General features: G+C 35.2%; 3 protein-coding genes across 9 annotated transcripts; 2 read left to right on the top strand and 1 right to left on the bottom strand.

Moving 5' to 3' along the window:
* Positions 1-976: 976 nt before the first annotated feature.
* LOC101253745 (ER lumen protein-retaining receptor A) lies at positions 977-8518 on the top strand. 2 transcript variants are annotated; one of them, XM_004233016.5, is made up of 6 exons: positions 977-1377; positions 2394-2659; positions 4326-4441; positions 7864-7937; positions 8036-8099; positions 8178-8518. In XM_004233016.5, the coding sequence occupies exons 1-6, from the start codon at positions 1287-1289 to the stop codon at positions 8212-8214; spliced, it is 648 nt and encodes a 215-aa protein (XP_004233064.1). In that variant the 5' UTR covers positions 977-1286; the 3' UTR covers positions 8215-8518. The 2 variants fall into 2 exon arrangements, with proteins under 2 accessions (XP_004233064.1, XP_019067823.1); XM_019212278.3 differs by having other exon boundaries at positions 1165-1377; positions 2354-2659.
* A 253-nt stretch (positions 8519-8771) lies between these two features.
* On the bottom strand, positions 8772-15193 carry LOC101249602 (dihydroorotase, mitochondrial). 6 transcript variants are annotated; one of them, XM_004233001.5, is made up of 9 exons: positions 15013-15163; positions 14877-14914; positions 14267-14412; positions 13965-14146; positions 13188-13324; positions 12657-12822; positions 12424-12540; positions 9336-9496; positions 8772-9194 (listed from the first exon to the last, which is right to left on the bottom strand). In XM_004233001.5, the coding sequence occupies exons 2-9, from the start codon at positions 14901-14903 to the stop codon at positions 9000-9002; spliced, it is 1131 nt and encodes a 376-aa protein (XP_004233049.1). In that variant the 5' UTR covers positions 14904-14914; positions 15013-15163; the 3' UTR covers positions 8772-8999. The 6 variants fall into 6 exon arrangements, with proteins under 6 accessions (XP_004233049.1, XP_069149714.1, XP_069149715.1 ...); XM_069293613.1 differs by having other exon boundaries at positions 14877-14929; positions 15013-15160; XM_069293614.1 differs by having other exon boundaries at positions 15016-15125.
* A 1471-nt stretch (positions 15194-16664) lies between these two features.
* LOC101257726 (uncharacterized) lies at positions 16665-22904 on the top strand. Its single transcript, XM_004233030.5, has 4 exons — positions 16665-17007; positions 20997-21119; positions 22204-22323; positions 22401-22904. Exons 1-4 carry the CDS (start codon positions 16971-16973, stop codon positions 22463-22465), a joined length of 345 nt encoding a protein of 114 aa, XP_004233078.1. The 5' UTR covers positions 16665-16970; the 3' UTR covers positions 22466-22904.
* Positions 22905-23213: the final 309 nt, after the last annotated feature.

Genomic DNA, 23213 nt, shown 5'->3' with positions numbered 1-23213 from the left:
GACGCTCTATACGACGAACGGAGGTGGCAAGGAGACAAAGACGTGTGAGGGGAAAGTGTTTATGGTCTCACCGTCAAGAGGAATGGTGGATGTGACAGTTTTCTCCGGCGGATTTTTGCCATTTCACAGCTGGATCGAGTGGGACTTAAAGGTGTCGATTTGGCCAGATTTCGGCCTTAGGTAGCAGATTTTGTGCTGACTCACCACTGTTTGTGAGCTCATTGTTGACGGATGTTTCACCGGCGAATGGTGTCGATAGTGGTGCGAGCTTTGATAGCTCGCTGGTGTTTTAGTACAACAAATGAGTTTGGGGTTTTGTGGGTCTGAAAAGATTGGATTATGCGGCTGTTCGTAGGGAAAAAAACGAAAAAAATGAATAGAATTTTGAGTCAAGTCGATATCCATTTTTTGGTGGTTGTTTTAATTGAAAATGATTGACAAATGGATCCTTGGTGACTTTGTGGTTGGTTTCCGCTGATTTGGAGCTCAAGAATTCGCTAGAAATGAAAAAAAGAAAGAGAAATGTGGGTTGGTGGTTGTTCACTATTGCTCGTTAGTGAACTTTGAGGTCACTGGTGGATCCATAGAGGTTGGAACAATGGGTTTCTGTATGCTGGTTGAAGCTGGCTGGAAATGGAGTTTGGATGATTACGAGGAAGATGACAATGACAACTTTGAGAAGATGATGATTTTACTATTTTGGAATAAATTAATATTTTATTTTAAAATAGATAATACATATGATTATAATGTGGTATTAATGTGAGTGACATGAATTTGATATGTCATCCGTGCAAGGGAGAATGAGATACCCACATGGTTAGAGAGGTTTAACATCATTTTTTTTATTGAGTTCATGAGTCTAGATGAAAAAAGATAAGTATAAGGGTCCAAAATATAAACGAATACAAGTACAATGGTCCATCAGACAATTCCGCCACACTATATATAAAAAGAAAGTTTTTTATTTTCAAAGTTAATTAAAACAAATAAAAGTTCTAGACTAAATAGTGTCGTTTTCGACACATACATGCCTCGTGGACGTTTGGAACTGACACGTGTATCTCGGGCTGCTTGCAATTTTTACATTACAAATACAAAAATTATTTGCAGTGTCAAGTTTCTGAATTTTAATCCCAAAACAAATTCCAAAAATACAGTTCCATTTCGTTTCTACCCGCAATCCCCAACCCGGCAAACCCCTAATCTTCATCATTTTCTTCAGGATTTGACTCTAATCGTGAACAATCTAGGGCTGGAATAGAGCGGTTTTCGCAGTAGTAATCATGAATATCTTCAGACTGGCCGGAGACATGACACATTTGATTAGTGTCTTAGTTCTCCTCCTGAAAATCTATGCTACCAAATCATGCTCAGGTTCTTATTTCAACTTGCATTTTCATTCAGTTCCTTGATCAGCTATTGTATATATTTTGTATCATGTAAATAGTTTTGCATCAGAAGGTGAAACAGCGAAACCTTAAGGTACTGTTTTATATTAACTTTGTCGACTTTATTGGTGTTGAAACCTGAATGAGCAGTTTTGCTTCATACATGAATGACCGTATCTGATTGGCTCTTAAAATTGCGAGTTATGTTTTTGATTTTGTATTCATTGGAATTGAATTATGCAATGATGTGTTTGAATGGGTTTCCATTAAGCAGTTCATTGAGTGAAAAAATTAATGCTCATTTGATGAATTAAGAGTGAGTGTTAGTCCATTTATGTGCTAGTTAGTGATTCGTGCAATGGACATGATACATTATTTATAGGGAAGTAGTTACATTACAACTCCTGAAACTAATAGGACTTGGACGATATTAGACCTGCTGAGAGATTGCAATGAGTGAGCATTCTTTTTGATTTTACTGAGGAAATCTGTGAATATAATGTTTTGAAACTTCTTTGAGCCCAGGAACTTTTACTAGGTTATCTTCTTGCTACGTATTAAGTAGATATTTGGATTCATGTAGGACATATAGTGAAATCAGTGGCACTGTGAGTAATTTGATAATATGAGAAGACAGTGTTAACATGTTCGATTGTATGGGATGTTGTCAATAAAGGTAAATCAACAACCAGTTGAAGTATGGCATGTTAGGACCTACTACAAATAAGGATAGTCATCGCACATTGGTATTAGTATTGATGTGACAGGTAATTTAACAGATCACTAGATGGTATAAAATATCATTGTCTATTATTGCCCCCTCCTCCCCCAAAAAAAATACGAAAAGAACCGGAAAAGAATGGAAGATGACCTTTTCTTGTAACACAAAAATAAACATTTGGACTTGTTGCATTTTCCGGTAGCTTGAAGTATACTTATGGTGAAATCTGGCTGACATGTAGCTGGAAAATTGTTGGCATTGAGAGTCTTTGCTGTATTCAGGAATATCATTGAAGACGCAAGAGTTATATGCTATTGTGTTTGTGGCTCGGTATCTGGATTTGTTCACAGACTTCATCTCTCTTTACAACACTGTGATGAAACTGGTTTTTATTGGGAGCTCCTTGGCCATTGTCTGGTGTATGAGGTACCATCGAGTTGTTAGGCGCTCATATGACCGTGAGCTAGACACTTTTCGCTATTGGATTCTTCTGGGGGCGTGTTTTGTTTTGGCACTTGTTCTTCATGAGAAGTTTACCCTTCAAGAGGTTAGTGATTTCTAAGTGTTCTAAATATTTCATGTGGAATTGTCCTAGCATTGATAATCATGTTTTTTGTCACTTAATTTGTAATGTTGGTGGTGACTTGTGTGAAGCTGATCTTGGCAAGCACAACATCCTGTTGGTGCTTGCAACAACCATATTTTCAGAATTTCAATAGGCTGGCTACTGTGAAATAGTGAATTTCATTTCTAGAATGTTGTGTAGCTTTGATTCCATGAATAGTGAACTTGAATACAACAACCATGTCTTATCCTAAGGTAGTTTTGGTTGGCTATATGATTTAATCTCATCTCAAACACCCGTATGCTGATGTAATGCATGCTAAGTGGATATATTTCAACAATATATTCTCCGTTATGAAATCAATTGCAAATTGACTAGTTTTATGCTGGCTTACTGCCTTTGCAACTCTCCTATTTTATTCGGATGTGGAACCAACAGCATGAACATTCTCGCAAAATCAGCTCATCAAACACTGTAAAATGTTTGTTTGCTTATTATTCACATGCTCTTCTGGATGTACATGGTTATAGCAACCCTTGAGGTAGTGCTTGTACAGACCTTCTTAAGGTGATCCGTTTTTTGGTGGCCTCTGTTCATGACAAGCTTTGAAAGATTTTACACTGGCCGAGGTGTTCCCATGATAAGATATAAACCCTTAACATTGACAATATACAATCAGCAGCTCGTAATATGTTAAGATGATATGCTTCCAGTCATGTGAATTGATAGACCTTTGTTAACTGATCAGCCCGTTAACATCAGTCTACCCCCTTCAAGAATAATTTCTGTCATAACCGTTTATATTAGTTGTTTCTTAAGTGCCTTTTCTATTGAAATGTTGTTATATTGATTTATCCAGATCGAGGGCCGACAAAATTGCGACTGAAGTTTGATCTTGTCTATTTTATATTTGACTCAGGCTGCTTTCCCCTATTAAAGTCAGCTGAACCCCCTAAAACTTTTTTTTTTCCACTGCGCTATTCTTATCCTCTGTATCCTTACTGCGGTCATTGCAACTCTCCAAATGTATGGGCTTGGTTTCTTCTGCAGGTTTTTTACTACTTGGTGTTGTTCCTATTATGCTACATTGCAATTTGCATGAGTAAGGACATCTTCTTGTCTATATCATTTGCAATCATCTTATTTATTCATTCTTGGTTCCCCTACCCTTTTGGTCATCTCCAGATATTGTTTGACCGTCTTCACTGTTAAAATATGAGCTTCATCCATTTCCCCAGTACATTAATAGACAAAAGATAACTGTGATTTTTCTGTAGCCATGGTATCGTTATAGTCAGACCCATCAACTTATATCATTAATGATCGAGTTCTTCTTCTTCCTTTTTTTTTTTTTTTTTGGGTGGGTGGGTGGGTAAGGGACGCGGAGAGGCGTTCTTTTTTTTTTTTTTTTTTTGGGGGGGGGGGGCGTAGGGAAGCGGAGATTGAACCTTACACTTGGTTGCGAGGTGCTCTACTAATAAGCTGCCATTCAATTTTCTGAATGACTGATTAGAATTTCTGCAGAGACCCTGTGGCAGAGATTGTGTTGCTTGTTTCCTTCTCCTTTTGTGGGATAGTCTAGATTCTCGAATTCATATTTGCTCGCTTCCTGTTTACACTGTTGATGCTACATGTAATGTTGTTCCAGGTGTTCTGGGCTTTCTCAATATACCTAGAGGCAGTTGCCATTCTTCCCCAATTGGTGCTCTTGCAAAGAAGTGGAAATGTTGATAATCTGACTGGACAATATGTGTTCTTTCTTGGGTATGCTTCATCTCCTGTAAATCTGGCGACTTCCTAAAAGAACATTGTTTTGCATAATATGTTGAAAATTGTAGAGAATTTGTATTGATTTGTCCGTATCTATTTTTTATAAAAAATCTGAGTTCTATATAACTCACAGCTGAAATTTGAAATTTGAAAATTCATCATTTATTTTTTTCATAAATATTGCAAATTTGCTTTCCAAATAGCAATAGAGTGCTGGTATTTTACGTAAAACTAGAAAAGGCTTGTCTCAGTTTTAACTGTGAAGGAGTTAATGAAGTTCGTTCACATATCGTATCATTTACAAATTATTGTAAACATTTAAACTTGAAACTATGTGGTACATTTACTCTTCCTCCGAAGCATCGGTTCTCTCTTTCCATAAACCAGACGATGTGTGGTGGAACTGTATTCCATCTTAACTATCTTTCTAGTTTCTGTCTTCCTTTTTTTTTTTTTTTGAGAAGGTAATGACTTGTATTCTATTTTCACAAAAACAGAAACCTGCCACGACAAGTTACTGTCCTTTAAGCATTGAACTTGAAATAGATTTAGGAACATACACTAGATATTCCATGTTACAGTAAAATGCAAAAGAAGATGTCTTGTGTCCTGAGAATCCTTTTCACGTGTAACATTATTGCAAGTAATGAATTTCTTATTCTGCAGGTTATCCTAGTTAGGTTGACTTTTTTCATATCTATAAGACAAAACATGCCGTTCTTGAAGGGCCTTTTTCTTTTCTTAAGCATTTTCTCGCCCCAGTGAGTGATTATTGCTTGGCTTTGTCAATTTACTTGACTGAAAAGTCTTCTGTGCTTCAAAACAGTGAATTAGATCCGGAAGTTGGCCCATCCTTCTCTAACCTCAAAAGAGCCAAGCTCATCTGCGGATCTCGTAGTCCATGGCAATTCTTCCAGAACCTATTGTGCTGGCAATTCTTCTTGAATCTAAGCTTTTGTGTGCATTTTTGTATCAAGTTTTTGTGGCTTCAACAAAATGTGGCAAAGGTCTACCAATATGGGATTACCTCCTTTTGAGAATCCAAACGTAGTATCTTTGCTACCTTCTTATCCTTTTTCCATCACCTACCTTGAGATTCACCCTGGAAGAAAATCATCCCATAAATTTCTTATATTTATTCATGTTGCAAATCCATGAGTTGATATTGGATCAGTTCACCAATACCCACACCTCCAAGCATCTTGTATTTCTTTTACCATCTCATCTACCTTAACATTCTCTTTGACATTGAATTGCTCCCACAAGATACATATAAGTTTCCACTACATAACAATGAGCTGAGATATTGGATTTGTGCAACAAGAGCCATTCACACATACTTTGCCTTTGATGGCATTCTTCAACACTTGCTTGTTCATTACTAACTGCGCAACGTTAATTATAGGGACTTGTATTATCCAGCCTTGGGTTTTTTCAGCTAAACCACTTTCCTTCTTACCAATTACAATAGTCACTGCTGTCTATTTCACAAGTGAACTTTTTCTTTCCTGAGTTACCTCAGAAGTCTCTCCTAATTCTGTCCAACTGCCTCTCCATTTTTGTAGCTTGCCTCTAAAAGGGAAGTCTCATGCATGCTGCTGGAAAAACTCCTCCTCTCTGTCCTAACATATTTCCAAAAATGAGGAATAGATACGCTTTGCCAGATTTATGAAGCCCAGAAACTGCCACAAAACCAAAAGTATACCTCGCGACTCACAGATATCTTAGTCTTCTATCCTTTGTTCCAACAAAAAATTGAGTCAGCATAGAGGAACTCCGAGATAGTGACTGTATTATTCCTTTTTGTGCCCTCTTTGTACCTGTTATCCAACATTTGTACATAGCTCTATACAACATTCCTCAGTTGAACAATCTGAAGAGAAAGAACCGTAGAGGGTGTGCCTGTCACAACCCCCTCTGAAAATTCTCTTCCTGTAGACCCATTTGTCTTCACTGTTCAAAAGCCACAGTATTACATTAATATTATCTCAAGTCCACCAAGAATTCCTAAACTTTAGTACCATACTCAAGCTTTGATTCTTTGTGCTTTGGTTTATGTGGGGAACTCAGAACAGAAAGGGAATGTGGTTCCTCTCTTTGACATTTATCTGTACTGTTCAATGTGTAATTTCCAACCTTTTAGTTTCTGTGCCACCGCATAACTTTTTCATGACATCCCCAATACACGCCCACCAAACATCTGTATACAAAATTCATCCTTCACTTCAATGATCCTTCTTCCACAAAAATTCAACTGCTATTAGAGTCAGTTTTGCTTGTGACTTTGGTGTCAACATACTGTACAATTTTTCAAGGCTTTACTTATGAATAGCTTTTTTCATAGGCTTCGTTGCTAACTCGGTTGGCTGGTTTATTTGGTGAATTTTATTAGTTTCTTATCTACATCAGCCCTTTCATTATTGTGGTTAATTTTCAGAGTGATTGCTGCCGGACAAATCTGCACTATGTATTGAGTTTTAATGACATTCTTCAGTTTTCAAGGATCTTGGGTAGTCATAATTTGATTCCTTACAAAGATTGTGGAATTTCCAATTATTATTAGGCATTAGATTGAGGTACTTTTATTATACTTAACTTGTTGGCACTTAAAATCGTGAGCCTCCTTTGGCAGTCAAAACACTGTCATTTGAGGGCGTTTCTAGAGAACGAACACAAGTGTTATTGCTGCTAGAGGACATGTCTTTTTTTTTTGGCAGCATGTATAACTTTGATGCCATAATTGTCGTGCTCTCCCGATGAAATGGATCTGATCACGCATTGACATTTGTTGGTTTAAAATTTGGTCTTAGCTTTATATGTTTGCTTTGAGCTAACACTCCCTCTGTTGTGATTGCTTGCCATGAGCATCTCCATAATAAGGGAAATTCAATGAATGGTTCCTTTTCTGAGTTGAGTGCCCGTGCTGTGACTTAAAACAAATCTTGTCTATAGCTTGATTGCAGTGAAGAGATATTCAGATCCATTAAATCATGCTATTTATGTCTGTGTAGTAGTTACACTTGCAAAATAGAATGCCACTATCTCAGAATGGAACTACAGCATAAAGCTACAGAAATGATGGGGTCTTCCATTTAAATGTTTTCTCGAGCGATGGAACATTTTTTTGTGATAGCACTTCAATATGTCACTGCAAGACAAGGGAAAATGCTTCCCTTTCTTGTACCGTTCTCTCACTGTCTACTCACGTTTATCATCTCTAGTTTTGTTTCTCTGGCATTTCATATTATAATACTTTGAGCTGAAAGAGATCTAACAATTAGTTCTTAAATTATGTATATGCGGCATGTGTTCCTATCTAGTTGAATAATGTCGCGTGATGATATTTACAATTTGATTTCAATTAGTTATGATTGATTGGGTATTGTTACTGAGATGCTGGTTCTATGCGATTCCAGGGCCTACCGTGCATTTTACATCTTAAACTGGATTTACCGCTATCTGACAGAGCAGCGTTTCACTAGATGGATTTGTAAGTTTTTGGAAGTACAACCAGTACTGTTTGTTTGCAATTACTTGCAATGGTTCTTTAAAGTTGAATTTCCCTTTGCTTTTCTCTTCTTATTGTAGCTTGCGTCTCTGGCCTTGTCCAGACAGCCCTTTATGCAGATTTCTTTTATTATTACTTCATCAGGTAACAATTTGTTAAAACTTCCTGAAGTGGCTCCTCTCTGGATGACGTAAACAAACTACTAACAAATTTGTTTTGCAGCTGGAAAAATAATGCTAAGCTTCAACTGCCAGCCTGAGGCGATGAAGATATATGATGAACAGTTTTAACACCTAACCGTAATCTGGTTTCATGCCGTGGCTTGTGACATGATTTTGGGATACTACTTTTTTTTGGATGTGAGATCATACATGGAGTTTGGCCGAGGGTCAAGTATTTCAATGAGCTCCTCTTACATTGTTAGATTCAGATAAAGTACCCTTGTTAATATGTCAGAAATATGTTTAATTTGAAAATGTTGTCTGCATTCCTGTCAAATGTGATTCAAACTTTCAAAGATATAGCGGTATGACTAATCAATTATTTTGCGTCGTTCATATAAAGGTGTTCTCAGATGTCTGCTATCTTCTTCCTTTTCGAGGCGCCTTTGTCTTTCGTTCTTAACAAATGCTGATTAATTTTAATATCCAATTGCGCGTTCTGGTACATTGTTGCTAGTGTCTTTGACACTAATGCATCACTCAATTTGGTTTGAAAATTGTAAGTCATAATAAGCAATGAAGGATAAGGAAAGTAAATCTTCAAAATCAAACGAACAATTTAAGAACTTCAGAACACAGGAGCTCTTTGGTGACCTTGTTGTACTAAACCTCATCTTTATTTAAAATCAATCATAATGGGTCGAACTAAAGCTTTAGTTCAGTCACATATAGAAAACTTACTGTTTCAATAATTATCATCGCGATAATATCTAAAACATGAAAGGAAAGATGACACACCTGCACTCTATATCTTTAGTTAAATCACAGTATTACAGTACAAGAACAACAAATGAGAATGGGAATCTCTTTTTTTTTTCCTTTCTCAGAGAGGAGCCGGCAACCAGTCGAGCATTTCACCAGCAAACATGGGAATTATATCTCCTGATGCATATGAAAAGGATTCGGGTACCTTCCATGGTGTCTTACTCAACTTAATCTTTGAGTTGTTCCTCGGAAGCCCATAAAAGTCTGGTCCATTGAAGCTGGTAAATGCTTCGAGCTTGTCAAGTGCATTTTCCTAAAATGCAGACAACCAAATCTAAGTCATTGACTTGTAGCGATAGCTGCTAAAACTAATGAACCTTTCCCAAGTAATTAGAAACATTATAACATGGATGAGTTCAACATGAGAAGCGCTGTAGATATCTATTGCAATTACCTTTTCAAACACCTTTGCATATACTGATAAGGCTACAGGAGCATTGTAAATACCAGCACATCCACAAGAACATTCTTTTCTTCGTCTATCATGAGGAGCACTATCAGTCCCAAGAAAAAATCTTTTACTTCCACTTGTTACAGCTGACACAAGTGCCTCCCCTGTGTTATTCAAAGCAATCTTGCTTAGATTAAAATTTATACCAAGTGAACAAGAGAAAAGAGAAAAGTAGTAGGAGTAAGGGGACAAGATTAGTGCAATAGATCTTGTAATTATGCGAATAATGAATATATTAATAAAGATGAGTTTTTTCTCACGCACTTGGTACTTTTCCAAGTCTCATTAAACATGCTCCCCAAATTGGCAAATTCTTATAAGAAAAAAGAGCACCTTGTTTCAACAAGGACAATCATGCCATACATTCATTTCCTTTTTTTAGCACATTCACAGCACCGTTTGCATCAAATTTTCAACAAGTTCACATGTCTAGGAAAATAAAAGGCAATGGATGGAACTAGCAAATCAAAGAAAGCCTGATCAAGTAGTGATTCGTGACACATTAGCATCAGTAAGACTAAAACTTTCATCTCTTACACAGAGGTAAAAGAAATCAGGTAAAGAAGAAACTTTCAACAAATTATTCTACACAAAAAGAGGGTCAATTACAGGCAAATATAGCTCTACAGTTTTTACCTAACTTTCAAAATTTCAGGGTAGTCATAACTCTTACAAAGAGGTAAGAAAATATCAGGTAGAAGAACAAACTTTCAACAAATTATTCCACACAAAAAGAGGGTCAATTACAGGCAAATATAGCTTCTACCCAACTTTCAAAATTCAGGGTAGATGGCTCAATAGCTGTTTAATTCATTTCTTCTTTGTTATGACAGTAATCCATACAACAAAATCAAAATGCCATATTCCGAAAAGATTATAGGCTTTTAGATTTGATTTAACGAAATATAAGCAAAGGCAGATTAGTTTTCACAAATAGTGTTTTGGACTCACTTCCCACTTACACAATCTCTTTATTCCTTATTCCTACATATCTGGCCAAGAAATTGATAAGATTCGTCGAATCTGAAATGAAAACAGGGACAAGAAAGCTTTTAATCATGCTAAGTGGGAAGCTGTCCAAAAAGATAAAAATCTGGAGGCCTGGGAGTACGGAATCTGAAAGCACACAATGATAGCCTCTTAAACAAATGGTCATGGAGATTCACAAAAGGTGAGAATGCAAAACGGAGTAAGTCATCGAGACCAAATATGGTATGCAACACCTGTGGATAACAAAGCTTACTAGCTCTTGTATGGTTTCTCTGTCGGGAAAAGCATCTGGACTTTCTTTAGACGAATTCCTAGGAAACAACATCTTTCAAGTTGGGAAATGGCAGAAAATCAGCTTTTTGGAATGGCCGTACCCCTCTCAAGTGTGTATCCACTCTGGCAGCCAATCAGAATGCGTAACAGATTATTACTCAAAAATGGCTTGAACATCATCTTTAGAAGGCATTGCAATGGTTGGGTAGTTAATAGAAACTGCAGTCTCTTTATCTTGGGACTTACTCCTTACGCACAGACAAGAAGGACAACATTTATTGGAGGAGCAAGAAAGATGTCTATTTACAGTTAAATCATGCAACACCATTCTGCTGAAAAGTTTGATTAAGAACTTATATTAAAACAGTGCTCTCTCTTGAAAAATGTGCAATTTCTCTTTTGTTTCTTTCACTCCTTATGAAGAAGAGAACTTTTTTTGTTTCAGGAGATGAGTCATTCGAGTTATATGATATTAGCAACAATGAAGATAGATGGTTCACGATAGTAGAGTAAAGCAGTCAATCACTAGCAGACTCAATATTGATGAGGAGAATCTGCGAAAGGAATGCGAAATTCTTCAACAGGCTTCACACGGGGTAGGTAATTTGTGTAGAAGATGGGGTAGGAAGATTGAAGTGTATACTTAAAAAGTTGCAAAATTTCAATGTTGAAGTCGTTCTGTGAGGATTGGCTGGGTGACAAAAAGTCTGCCATCATAATCCCAGAGGATGGCAACATTTAAGTGTAATCTGATTCAAGCACTGTTCAGATGCTGAAAATGCCTTCAGAGAATAAGTACATCAAAGTCCTTTTGGTGCTGTAAATTTAACTTTAAGCTCTTATCCCTTCAACTCTGTCACTCCACTCTCCTTGCTGAAAGCAGGTAAGGGGAAGTCACAGGTACAACTAATCAAGCAGAAGCTGAAGGGGATGAAATCAATCATGGAAAAAATGCTACGGTAAGATTACTACTGAGGAGAAATTAGAGTTGGAGAGTGCAATAAAAGGCTTGCTGGAGAAGGTAAGAACTGTAACATCAACAAACCCATCGGGATCCCTGCATACTAGAATGTAAAGCTTGTTGCTTCAACTTGATATTTTATTTTATTTTTGATGAAATAAATGGTGTATTGATAAACAAAGCATCTAGCAGATGCATAATTACAAAAGTAGGAAGAGTCAGCTCCAAGAATGGACAAAAATAAACTTCCCAACAAAAAAGTAGAACTAAGCATCTGGCCTTGAACTCGATATGGTTTCCTTTTGTTGATAGAGTTAGTATATTGTCCAGCTTATGTTGATTAGGATACTGAATGTAATTCTATTCAGGTTCATGTATGAAATAGAAGCATACAATGCTAGCAGTGTAGACTTAATTTGCTCAAGTTACCTATCACACTGGAAGGAATATAATTAACCTTGTTTGTTAAAATGCAAGTGTAAGTATGCAATTCCTCAACTTTTCAAAACCATCTAAGATTGGAAATAAGGAAATCAACCTCTTCCACTTTACTTGAGTTGAACCAAACAAGTGGAGGTTAATGGTAAATACATTATGCATGAGAAAAATGAAGTTCTTGTCCCCTTTGTAGAACCAAACAAGGTCTACATGCCCTTGTAGTCACTACAGGTGGTTAACCAAAGAATCCTAGTCGGTTTTTCAAAATTAAAAGTAATGTTACTTCATTATTGTTCTTGCAACCGATAGACAAACACCAAGCGATAGAAGAGAATCGGAGCATCAATATGAAAGGATAAAGAATATTACTGTGGATCTCTCTTTTGAGGACTGGAAGGCAGTAATTATGCGGTTGTAAGCCCCCTTGGAAGAGAGAATTCCTGTTTAAAACAAGATGTTGTGGGGTGACAGTCGCTGCAACAAATCCTTTAAAGAATGATAGAAAGGTTAAATTAGCATTTGAAAAAGGAAGGTCAATGAAGTTCTTTCATCTGACAAGAAGACTTTAAGTTCAAAAAGGTGGATAAAGTTGAAAAGATTACCTTCACTGCAAGATTCAACAAACTTAACAGCATCCATGGTGGTGACATGCTCCATCACGACCTTCAATCGTGGAAATTTCTGCACCAAAGGTCTTAGAACCGTTTCAATGAATACCTTTTCTCTATCAAACATGTCAACCTCAGGATTAGTAACCTCTCCATGAACCTGCAGTCAAATGTAATACATAAAAATCCTATAAAATGAAATTTTTTCAAGGGAAGTGACAAAAATCACAAGCTTTGACAGAGCAATTGGGGGAAGAAAAAACATGATTAAAGTTGAGTCATTACAGTTAAACGCTGAATCTATTTTATAGCAATCCAAGATAAACTGAAACTAGAAAAGCTATAGCGTAGGCAAGAAATAACATTAATCATGTATAGCTTCAACAGATACAAGGTACAACTTTGAATCTGCATCTTTCTACAGTGATAAAAAGCAATTTTTTGGTGGTAAGGTTAGCATGCACATTATGCAATGTTCTAGTGGAACAGGAAGAAAGCTTAGCACCAAGTTTAGCATCAAATTACCAGCAAAGGCATATTATGCTCAACCATTTCTTGTAGAACTGGTAAACACTTCCCAAAAAGATCAGTCACTCCATCTTGAGAATTTGTCGTGGCACCAGCAGGGTACAACTTCACCCCAAATACGACCTGGCTCTCTCCTGTCTCATTTTATCAGAAATAGTGGACAAAAATAGATAAAACAACAAAAGAAAAAGGAAAAAAGGATGATTCTTAAATGCTTTCATGGTAAGAAAAATAGGAACATGAGCCATTCACATTGGAGAAAACTGCACCCAGATGACAATACACAATCAGTTAAACTTAAATGCTGCAAATTTTGACATGTTTAAATTTCCACACAGGAGAGTAGACCCTGACTTTATAAAAGACAAAAAGCTCGTAATACTAACTTCAAATTTCAAGGATTATGATCTGACACGAAAATAGACATAATAAAAGGACCAAAAAAAAGGTTGGCATAGCCAAGAATCTAGCCTTCAGTTTTAATGTCTTGAGAACAAATTGGGAATTGAGATTTAACAAAGAATTACAATGTCTCTCAAAGTTCAACTCTACTTCTAAGTTTCACAAATTGGCTTTCTACTGGTGCCTTTTCTGTCATGATCTTATTGATGCTTAAATACAACCATTATCATTCACTGAAATTAATTTTTGTTTCCTGAAATACATGCATGCTCTCTGATAGAAGAATATCATACACGCACCATTAAAGCAGTCATAATATAGAAGAATAACATCTAATATATTTTTAATGCATCAAAAGTGCATTGGACTTACTTGCTAGTTTGATTTCCATAGGACTGGTTGTATCTGTCAAATAAAGTGTCATAAGAGGGTTGAAATCACTATCAGCAGGTAAAGATTTCAATATCGCCTCCCGGTATGCTACAGCAGCAGCAGTGGTAGTGATAGGAGGCTTCAAATTTGGCATGACTATTGCCCTCCCAAAGTGATGTGCACTTTATCAAATAATGCAAAAATGAACAAGTCAAAATCAAGATAAAGAAACCGAATTTAACAAAGTGGAATATAAAGTATAAACTGAATCACAATCAGCTGAAGTATTTAAAACTAGAAACCTGTGAGAGACAACTGCCTTAAGAACATCACCATCACGGAGATGAAGATGCCAATCATCAGGTTGTGTGATTGAGAGCTCCATTTTCGCACTGTAGATTTTTAACGATCTTTTGTGTCCAAAGCTAACAACTGGTATATGTGAAATCTGGATAACCAAAACAATATGATATGATTAAAGAGGTCTGATTTTTCAAGTCAAATTTAGAATAGCCAGAAAATCAAAGGTACTGATTCCTTTATAGAGTTGATCAGTTCATAAACTTCTTATGCACTACTCTGGACCAGAAAATGAAAGGTAGCACATTTCGGAGTCGTTTGGCGTGAGATATAAGGTCCCGAGATAAAATGCAGAATTCTTTCACCCTTGGATTATTTTTTTTCCCCATAAGATACTCTCGCACTAGTGTGTCAAACACCTTGTAACCTTTTCATTAATTCTAAAAAATGCCCCAGAACCAGAACCACATATAAAGTTTAAGCAAAAAGGGCAAATTACATGGGTTCGCTGCAAATGATACCTTCTCACACAACAACATTTTCGAGTCAAAACAAGGAAATGAAGAGAGTTTATAAAGAATTCTAAACATGTAAGAGTGTTCTATTACATACTTTGCAGGGAGAGAATAAAGTCCTCATTACGCTACAATCTGAGAAAGTTGTTCCTTTAGAAGCCAGCATTTTGAATGTAAATAAAATTTCTTTGAGCTTTGAAGAAAAAAAAGTAGAGAAAGAGAAAGAGAAGCACCACTTTGAAAGAAGAGACGATGGATTTTGCGGCTAGCTGCAACTGGAGGCACTGCAAGTACACATTTGGATTACAAACAAAATTAGAAAATTTTCAAATAAAAACAATTTCAGTTTCCATTAGGGTTGGAGAACTCTTAATTTAAGTTATTGATTTGTTGTCGAATTATAAAAGTGTTTTTATGTGAAGCTCTATATTTAATGTTTTATATACATATTCAAAGTTATATATATATTATTGCCAAAGTGAAAAAAAAACATGTTTATTTATGAAATTAAGCTATAAAAAAATAAACTATTGTTAAGATAAGAATAACTATTGTTTAGATGACTATTATGTATTGTTTATGATGTATAGTTAGAAATATATTATACTATTTTAATGCGAAAAAATATTTAAATAACTATACAATCACATTGAATCAATTGTTGTATAATATGATCTTTTTCATTATTATTTAATAATGAAGTTGAATAATCTGATACAATAAAATTTTAATGAAAAAATTATGCGGATAAATAAATTTATATTATTTAATTACTTATTATAGCTATAGTTTGTTATAATTACATTAATTACGTGGGCTGACTTCGAGTTTGTATAATTAGTCATGTTTGTATATGCATAATTCACCAAGATATACAAATAAATATGTATAATATAGTATTTTTTAGCCTACATACACATACAATTCACCTCTCTCCCTGCCCTCTCTCACTCGCCTCTCTCCTCCCTCTCTCAATCTCGCTCGCCTCTCTCCTCCCTCTCCTAAACTAGGTTGTTATTTATATAAATGTATATGTATAATATACAGTTATATACTTTTATACATATACAATTTACCTCTCTCTCACACTCTGCACTCTCTCGCTCACCTCTCTCCTCCCTTTTCCGATCTCTCTCGCCATATATACAATTACATATGTATAACATATATTTATCTAACCAATATGAATATACAATTCACCTTTCTCCTACTCTTTTCCCCTCTCTCTTTCAGTCCCGCTCGTCTGTATTTTTATAAGTTCCTTAATTTTAATACTAATTAAACTAGTGATTATATTTAAATCACCAATAAAACACAATACAATACGAATGTAACAAGCCTCCAAAAAGGTGAAAGTTCCCACCCATATGCATGATATTTTGTCTTATTTTAATATCACTACATTGATTTTTACGTAATCAATTGTCTTAGTCATAAATTCATAATTAAAAGATACTTACAGTTATTTTGCACTATAAAAAAAATTTTAAAAAAATTTTAAAGTCTATTTTTTACTGATAGCTATAAAAAACATCATTTCATTATTATTTTATACTGCTAAGATTTACTTTTTTTTAATTTATTCTTATTATTATTATCTTTAATTTTTTTATTTATATGCACAAAAAAAATTCTTTATAAACTATTTTTTTTCCAATCCAAAAACACGTTTATAGATCTTGATTGTGACTAACATTGTTAAACTATAGAAGTGGTTTGAATATTTTAAATACAATCGTATTTATAAAAGAATTTCACTTTTATATGAGATTGTTGTAATTTGAATTGGAGATGAAATTACATTTAGTTTGTATAATTTCGATTTTGTAAATAATGATTATTTTTAATGTGATTTAGTTAAATAAAATATAAAAAATAAATAATTGAATGACGGTGGACTTGCTTTTGGTTTCTTCTTCTTCCTCCTCTGTAGAACTAGAAAAAGGAAGTTTCTAATTTTGCCCAAAATCGGTAGAAAAAAAAAAGTAGTAGTATATATATAGCTGTCATTGGGAGAGTTGTGAGCACGCAATAATACTCCCTCTAAAGAAGCACTAAATTTTCCCTTTTTGCATATTAAACGCTCTCCATCTAACATTTTGTTCAGTTGTCAATAATTGACTGGGAAATTGATTCCCGAGATCGGCAACTGGTGTTCTTCAATACTCAATTTTCGTGCAACTCTGTTAAAATGGGTTGCGTTGGATCCTCACGTACCAAAGGAGATGGTAATTTGTTTCAACACTTTTTATTGATACCCATTTGGTTACTTCGTGTTTCGTTTGTGTTTGAAGTTGATTGCTTGTTTTCGTGATGAAATTTATTGTTTTCTTCAATTTTTAGTGATACCCATTTGGTTTTCTGATGTATGAAGTGAGTTTCGCAGTGTTTTTTTGAAGTTGATGCTCTCGCTTTCTTGATGAAATTATTGTTTTCTTCAATTTTTAGTGATACCCATTTGGTTCCTTGATGTATGAAGTGAGTTTTCGCTTTTTTGAAGTTGATTGCTCTCGCTTTCTTGATAAAATTATTGGTTTCTTCAATTTTAAGTGATACCCATTTGGTTTCCTGATGTACGAAGTGAGTTTTCGCAGTGTTTTTTTTTTGAAGTTGATTGCTCTCGCTTTTTTGATTAAATTATTGTTTTCTTCAATATTTAATGATACCCATTTGGTTTACTGATGTATGAAGTCCGTGTTTGAAGTTGATTGCTCTCTTTCTTGGTGAAATTATTCTTTTTCTTTAACTTTTAGAGATACACATTTGGTTTTCCAGACAGAAAATGTGTCTTTGTGCGACTCCACTTTCTGTGAGTTCGAAGATTGCATTTGTTCTGGAAGTTGATTGCATTCTTGTTATTATTGGTAGAGTTGTTTGTTTTAGTAATTTTTGGAGATCTCAGTTGGTTATACTGGTATATTGCTATGTATGATCTTGCATTTCTTGGACTCTTTGATTGGTCCTCAAGTAAGTGATATTTGATAATAGATAATTAGTGATGAAATAGGTATTGGGTAGGTATTAGCTCTATTTATATAGCTGTAAGTTCCATTTTGTTGGATATTGTGTCTGTTTGATACTAATGGGTAGGTTGTAGTTGTGGGGATGATGATGTGTTGGTTATTGACTTAAAATATGAGTGTGACAATGAAGAATAGGTCGATAAACTATTGGGGTGAAGTCGTCATCCAATTTATTGAACTGTTCTTTTGTTCTTTCCTTTATATTTGATAAGAGACATCACTATCCTTTTTTCTTTAATAAAGAGAAACCACTGTTTCTTATCATTGGCATTAGTCATCTTGTCTTATTCATATTTCAACTTTGATGTTGTATCCAAAGAAGATTTAACTGAAAGACGTGCTAGATGCAAAAGAATTTGAATAAATAAAGTATATTATTTGGGAGTCGAGAAATACCCCCGAAACAATTAATTAGATATTTGGCAGAATTATTGACAAAGATGCAGAAATAACTCAACATATATGCACTGGAATATAGGTTGGCCAAGTGGCAGAGTACATTCGCCTACTATTTAAATTGATGTACTCATTGAAATTGAAAGGAGAATTATATTACCTAATGAAGAATCATGTGACGTTAAGTGTAAAATGTTAGGCAACTGGAAAGTAATGTTTAGTCCAGAGTCAATTTTATTTAAATAATATAAGATTTGTAATAATAATGACAGAGACTAGAATCAAGGAACTGAAGGGAAGGACTGAAAAACAACATTGTTTGGTAGTGTTGGAAAAAAGGCCATGTTTAATGAAGAATGTGTCTTAGATCAAGTCGGTGTTGACAATTTTAAAATTTTAGCTGGTAAAATGGTGATGGTAAAGCATAGTGGAGTTTTTGTCAAAAATCTGGAGTACTTTCATCATTAGTTTTTTTAGGGTTTGATCTTCAGTTCATAGTTATCGAAGTCCATGCATGCTAGTCGACTGTTTTGATTCTTTCCTCTGAAAGAGATCAACTCAAATAATCAAATCAGATAAAAGTTTGTCTTAATACACTGAATATGGAAATGCACTAGGAAGAGCTTTTTTCTCTATTGAACTTTGTATGGTGTACCTGTTTGTCGGAAAAGATCCTTTTTTCCGATGGTATTGAAAGGTGCACTGCTGGATTTTGATAAAATTGCTCATTTTATCAAAGGTAGTATTAATGAACATATGGTAAAGATTTAGTCTTTGGTTGTACGATTTGACTTTTGTTTGCTTTGCAATTCGACATATTTTCCAATTCACAACCTGTAAAGTTTTTCGCCGGTGTTGCTTCACTTCTTTACTAATATATCACGCAGGATTTTTGGTTTTGTTTGTGGACTTGTAATTTTGCTCTGTTCGTCTTCCTTGATAAGTTGTAATTATTGCTATGCTGACTTAAGCTTTTATTACAACTTCTTGGTATTTCGCATCACCTCATGGTTTTATATTTTGGTTTATATTTTGCTATAATTGATTTCTCATTACCTCCCTAGGCTTTTATTATGACCATGTGCTCTACTATTCTTTCATATTCAATGATCTACAAGTTTTTGTTGTTCCGGACTAATTTCCCCGTTATTTAATGATCCTTCTATTCTTTTTTCTTTTCCCCTCATTAAAGACATGGTTCTTACTATTGCTGCTGGTGCCCTTCATCTCGTGCAGAATTATGTGCTTTACAGACTGTTATATTGAAGTGCTGATGATTGTTTAGTGCTACTGTTAAAATAGATCCATGTAGCTTGTATTTTATCTAATTGGATGTTGTATAATTTGTCTCTTCTCAGTGGCATTCTAGTAGAGTTATATTCCTAAAAAGATAGTCTAGATCAGCACTAGATCACTAGTGATGTTACTATCTACTTTTTAGAGGCATCTGTCCTCAGATATTTGTCTTTGTCCTTTGCATGTTGGCTAATTTAATTTAAAGCATGGGAAAATAGTGGTCTACGTCCTGAAATGTAGTAAGGAACTTTGGAAAGGAAAAGAGATGCCAAGGCGTTTTATTTATAAAGTGATGATTATGATTTTTAAAGGAGTAGCAGTGCATGCCACTATTAACAAACTAAGTCTGATTAAACAATCTAAAAATGTGGGACGAACCACCTTACACCCAAAAGCAAATTCTAGTGCCAATTTATGCTTGCCAATATAACTCATTTTTGGTGGCTGTTAGTGAGCATAATGATTTGGGTCCACCTTACACCCAATAAGGGGGTTCGATGAATTTAGAATTCTAGATACTTTGCGATATATATGCGATGGATAGTGTTTGATACTCCAGCTATTGCTACTGTGACTGCTCTGTGGTGTTGCACTCTAGAATATTTGACTTTTATCCTTTCCCCTTGTTACATTGTAGATAGAACTCTAATTATTTAGTTTCATCATCGAAGATACAAAAAACACAAAACCTTACCTTTTTGTCTTCCCCTACTTTGGACAAAAACAAGTTAAAGCAACACAGTAGGCTTTTTCTTTTTTTCCCGTTCAATGTCCTTCCTTTGAAGAATTCTCCTCCAAACAGCTAGCTTGGACACATCATCTTGCAGAAATGGTGTCTATAAATCACATTCATTATATGAACTGAGTAGTGTGGAAGTGGCTATTGTTTGTTTCCTTGCTTTTGTCAGGAAATTTACCTTGGGTCATCTAGACTACTCTATGCTGCTGTAAGTTCCTCTATTATCATCGTACACCTTCACTCAACTTCTTGACCCATAGAAGTCAGTGGGTGACTTATTCTTCCTGAGATCCATTCCCAAAAAACATGTAATTGTTTTCTTTTCTTAATTCAATCTGAACTTGTCTTTTGTGTCATTATCTGCTCTTAGAATAACACTCTACGGCTCTAGTGTCTGAGTAGGCTGATGTGGAGCAGAGAGCTTGTTATTAGGAGGATCATCCATATTTAGAGAAATAAAGAACAAAATGAATTGAAAATTTATAATAGAGGGTAGATTCTGGAGCCAAGGATTTTATTTCTGGTATTGGATCAGATAATTTGTTCTAACAGAAGTTCAAAGCTTCAAGGATGGATGTTTGATTTCCCATAACCATGTGAAAAATCTTTTTATCTTTTAAGAGTTGTTTCTCGTTCACCTAGTAGAGGTTTCAACATTAAATCATTATGCTAATACTTGAATGATGCTCATATATTAGATATATGTTTCAATTATATAAGTATTATACTTCACCAACATCATATCTTGCTCCTTCATTTGCAGAATCTGTCAGGAAAATAAGAAAACCAAAGCCATGGAGACACACAGAACCAATAACAAGAGCTCAGCTTCTAAAAATGCGTGAAGAATTCTGGGACACTGCACCACACTATGGGGGAAAAAAAGGTAAATCCCTTGATAACTTCTATTAGCTTCTGCAAGTTTCTGGAACCACTGGTTCAATAGAGCTGGATGTGTGATCAGGTTGTACTATGGGCCTCTGCATTCTTATTTGAGTAACCAGTTAGTGTGGGCCAATTGTTAACTCTAGAGTACACATGTGATGATGTCTGACAATCTATCTGGGAGCTTGGGCAGAGTGGATTGACAGTATAATGATGTGTAGGAAGTAGGAACTGCTCTAGTGTGGATCAAAAGAATCGTTCTTGATGATTAGTTGCTCTACTTTAGGAGGGTTTATGTTATGCATTCAAGTTTTCTCATAACGATCTGGCTCCAGTAGTTTGTAACTTGGATATCTCTTTCACAAAAAGAAGTGACCTTGAATTTTTGAAAATCAAGTGGAGCGTGATATCTTTTAACATCCATGCTACATCTAATTTTAAGCTGTGTGCCCTTTTTTTCGGCTGTTCTTAGATATCATGATAATTTCAGAAAGTAAATTCCCAATTTGCTCCTGAGCAATAACAACCTTAATGATCCTTGAAAATGTTTCGGTGCTATCAGTTTGGCAAAGTTGCTGCAGGAAGAAACATGTCAATCTCCAGATCTGTTTTGCCTTTCCATATTGTTGGAAAGAAAGCTGCATTAGTGTCTTTTAAATAGTTCATTAAAACAAGGCACATTAGTTGAGTGAATAAGTAATTTTAACTTCTAATTAAGTGGATAAGTAACTTTCTTTTTTAAAAAAAATGGGAAGCTAATGTCAACTTTCAAAAGAACCCTCTCTTTGCAGCAATGTCAAGGAGCTTGTGTCGGGAAAGCTCTCTTGTAAATCTCACTGTTAATTAGTTTTCAGATCTTCATAGTTGAGATACCATTCAGTGCGTAGAACCTCATATTTTCACGTCGTGAATAATAGGACATCAGACATATGATTTCTTTTTCTGGTGGTTATTGTTAAAATTCAGAGATTGAAATGTATTAACTGATGGTCAGGTAATAGTATACTTGTAGTAGGGAAGGTCCATACTCCAACAGTTTAGTATATGAAAATCTTTTTTCTTACAACATATCACTCCATTTTCAGAGATCTGGGATGCGCTACGTGCTGCTGCCGAGGCAGAAATAGGCCTTGCACAAACAATCGTGAACAGTGCTGGGATAATTGTTCAAACCACTGATCTAACAGTCTGCTATGATGAGAGAGGTTTGTAGTACACGTCGCTTAACACCTTCAACTTCCATTCCTGAGAATCTTAGTTAATGTTGATTCTTCTAATGCAGGTGCCAAGTATGACTTGCCTCTATACGTTTTGAGCGAACCAACAAATCTGACTGGTGAAAACTGAGAAGGCAATATAATCAAGTGTTCATGCTTCATTGAGACTGTAAATGCTGTAAATTGCTCTCACAAGTCATTTCTCTCAAACATTCATTTCGTTTTATGCATTATGGTCCTGTTTCACGACATCAAGAATCGTCTGTCGCAGCAGCAACATGCACCATGATATTCTTTTGGACATAATATCTCTAGCCTGAAGAGGCCTTGGCATAAGTTTCAATTTCATGAAGTACATTTTGTCTAAAAATTCTCGTCCAAGTGCTCTTTTTGACAAAGTAGATGAGCAAAACTTTGATTGTATACTCTCTTGAATTCTTGAGTTCTTACCCTGTTATATTCGCGATAAGGGGTTCGGACTCCTTATTAAGGGGTTGAGATGTACTAATGCTGCAGAATTTTGTCAATTTTGAGTCAAGCAATCTACCTCTGTGTACTTGAGTTGGCCATTTCTTTATCGTTAGTTAACTCATCAGTAGATATCTATGCATAGTAGTAACAAACTGTCTACACTCTACTCTACAAGATATGTCAAAGGTCAATCTTGGGCTTTTGTAATAAAGCCCATCAACCATACATGTGACCTACTTGAAATTCCATTATGTTATTATGATGATCATAATTTGATATGTTTATACTGTAGGATTGTAAGATGGTAATTAATTTGTGACGTTTTTTTTAAATCAAACATTGCATGATCATGCACACGTGTACGGACAAGCAAACTAGGAATAACAAATGCACGTGTTAGGCTACAC

The sequence above is a fragment of the Solanum lycopersicum genome, chromosome 2 (assembly GCF_036512215.1).
Source record: "Solanum lycopersicum chromosome 2, SLM_r2.1".
NCBI classification, from domain to species: Eukaryota; Viridiplantae; Streptophyta; class Magnoliopsida; order Solanales; family Solanaceae; genus Solanum; species Solanum lycopersicum.
Note: the sequence above shows the minus strand (reverse complement) of the source record. Positions and strands in the feature narration are given on the sequence as shown.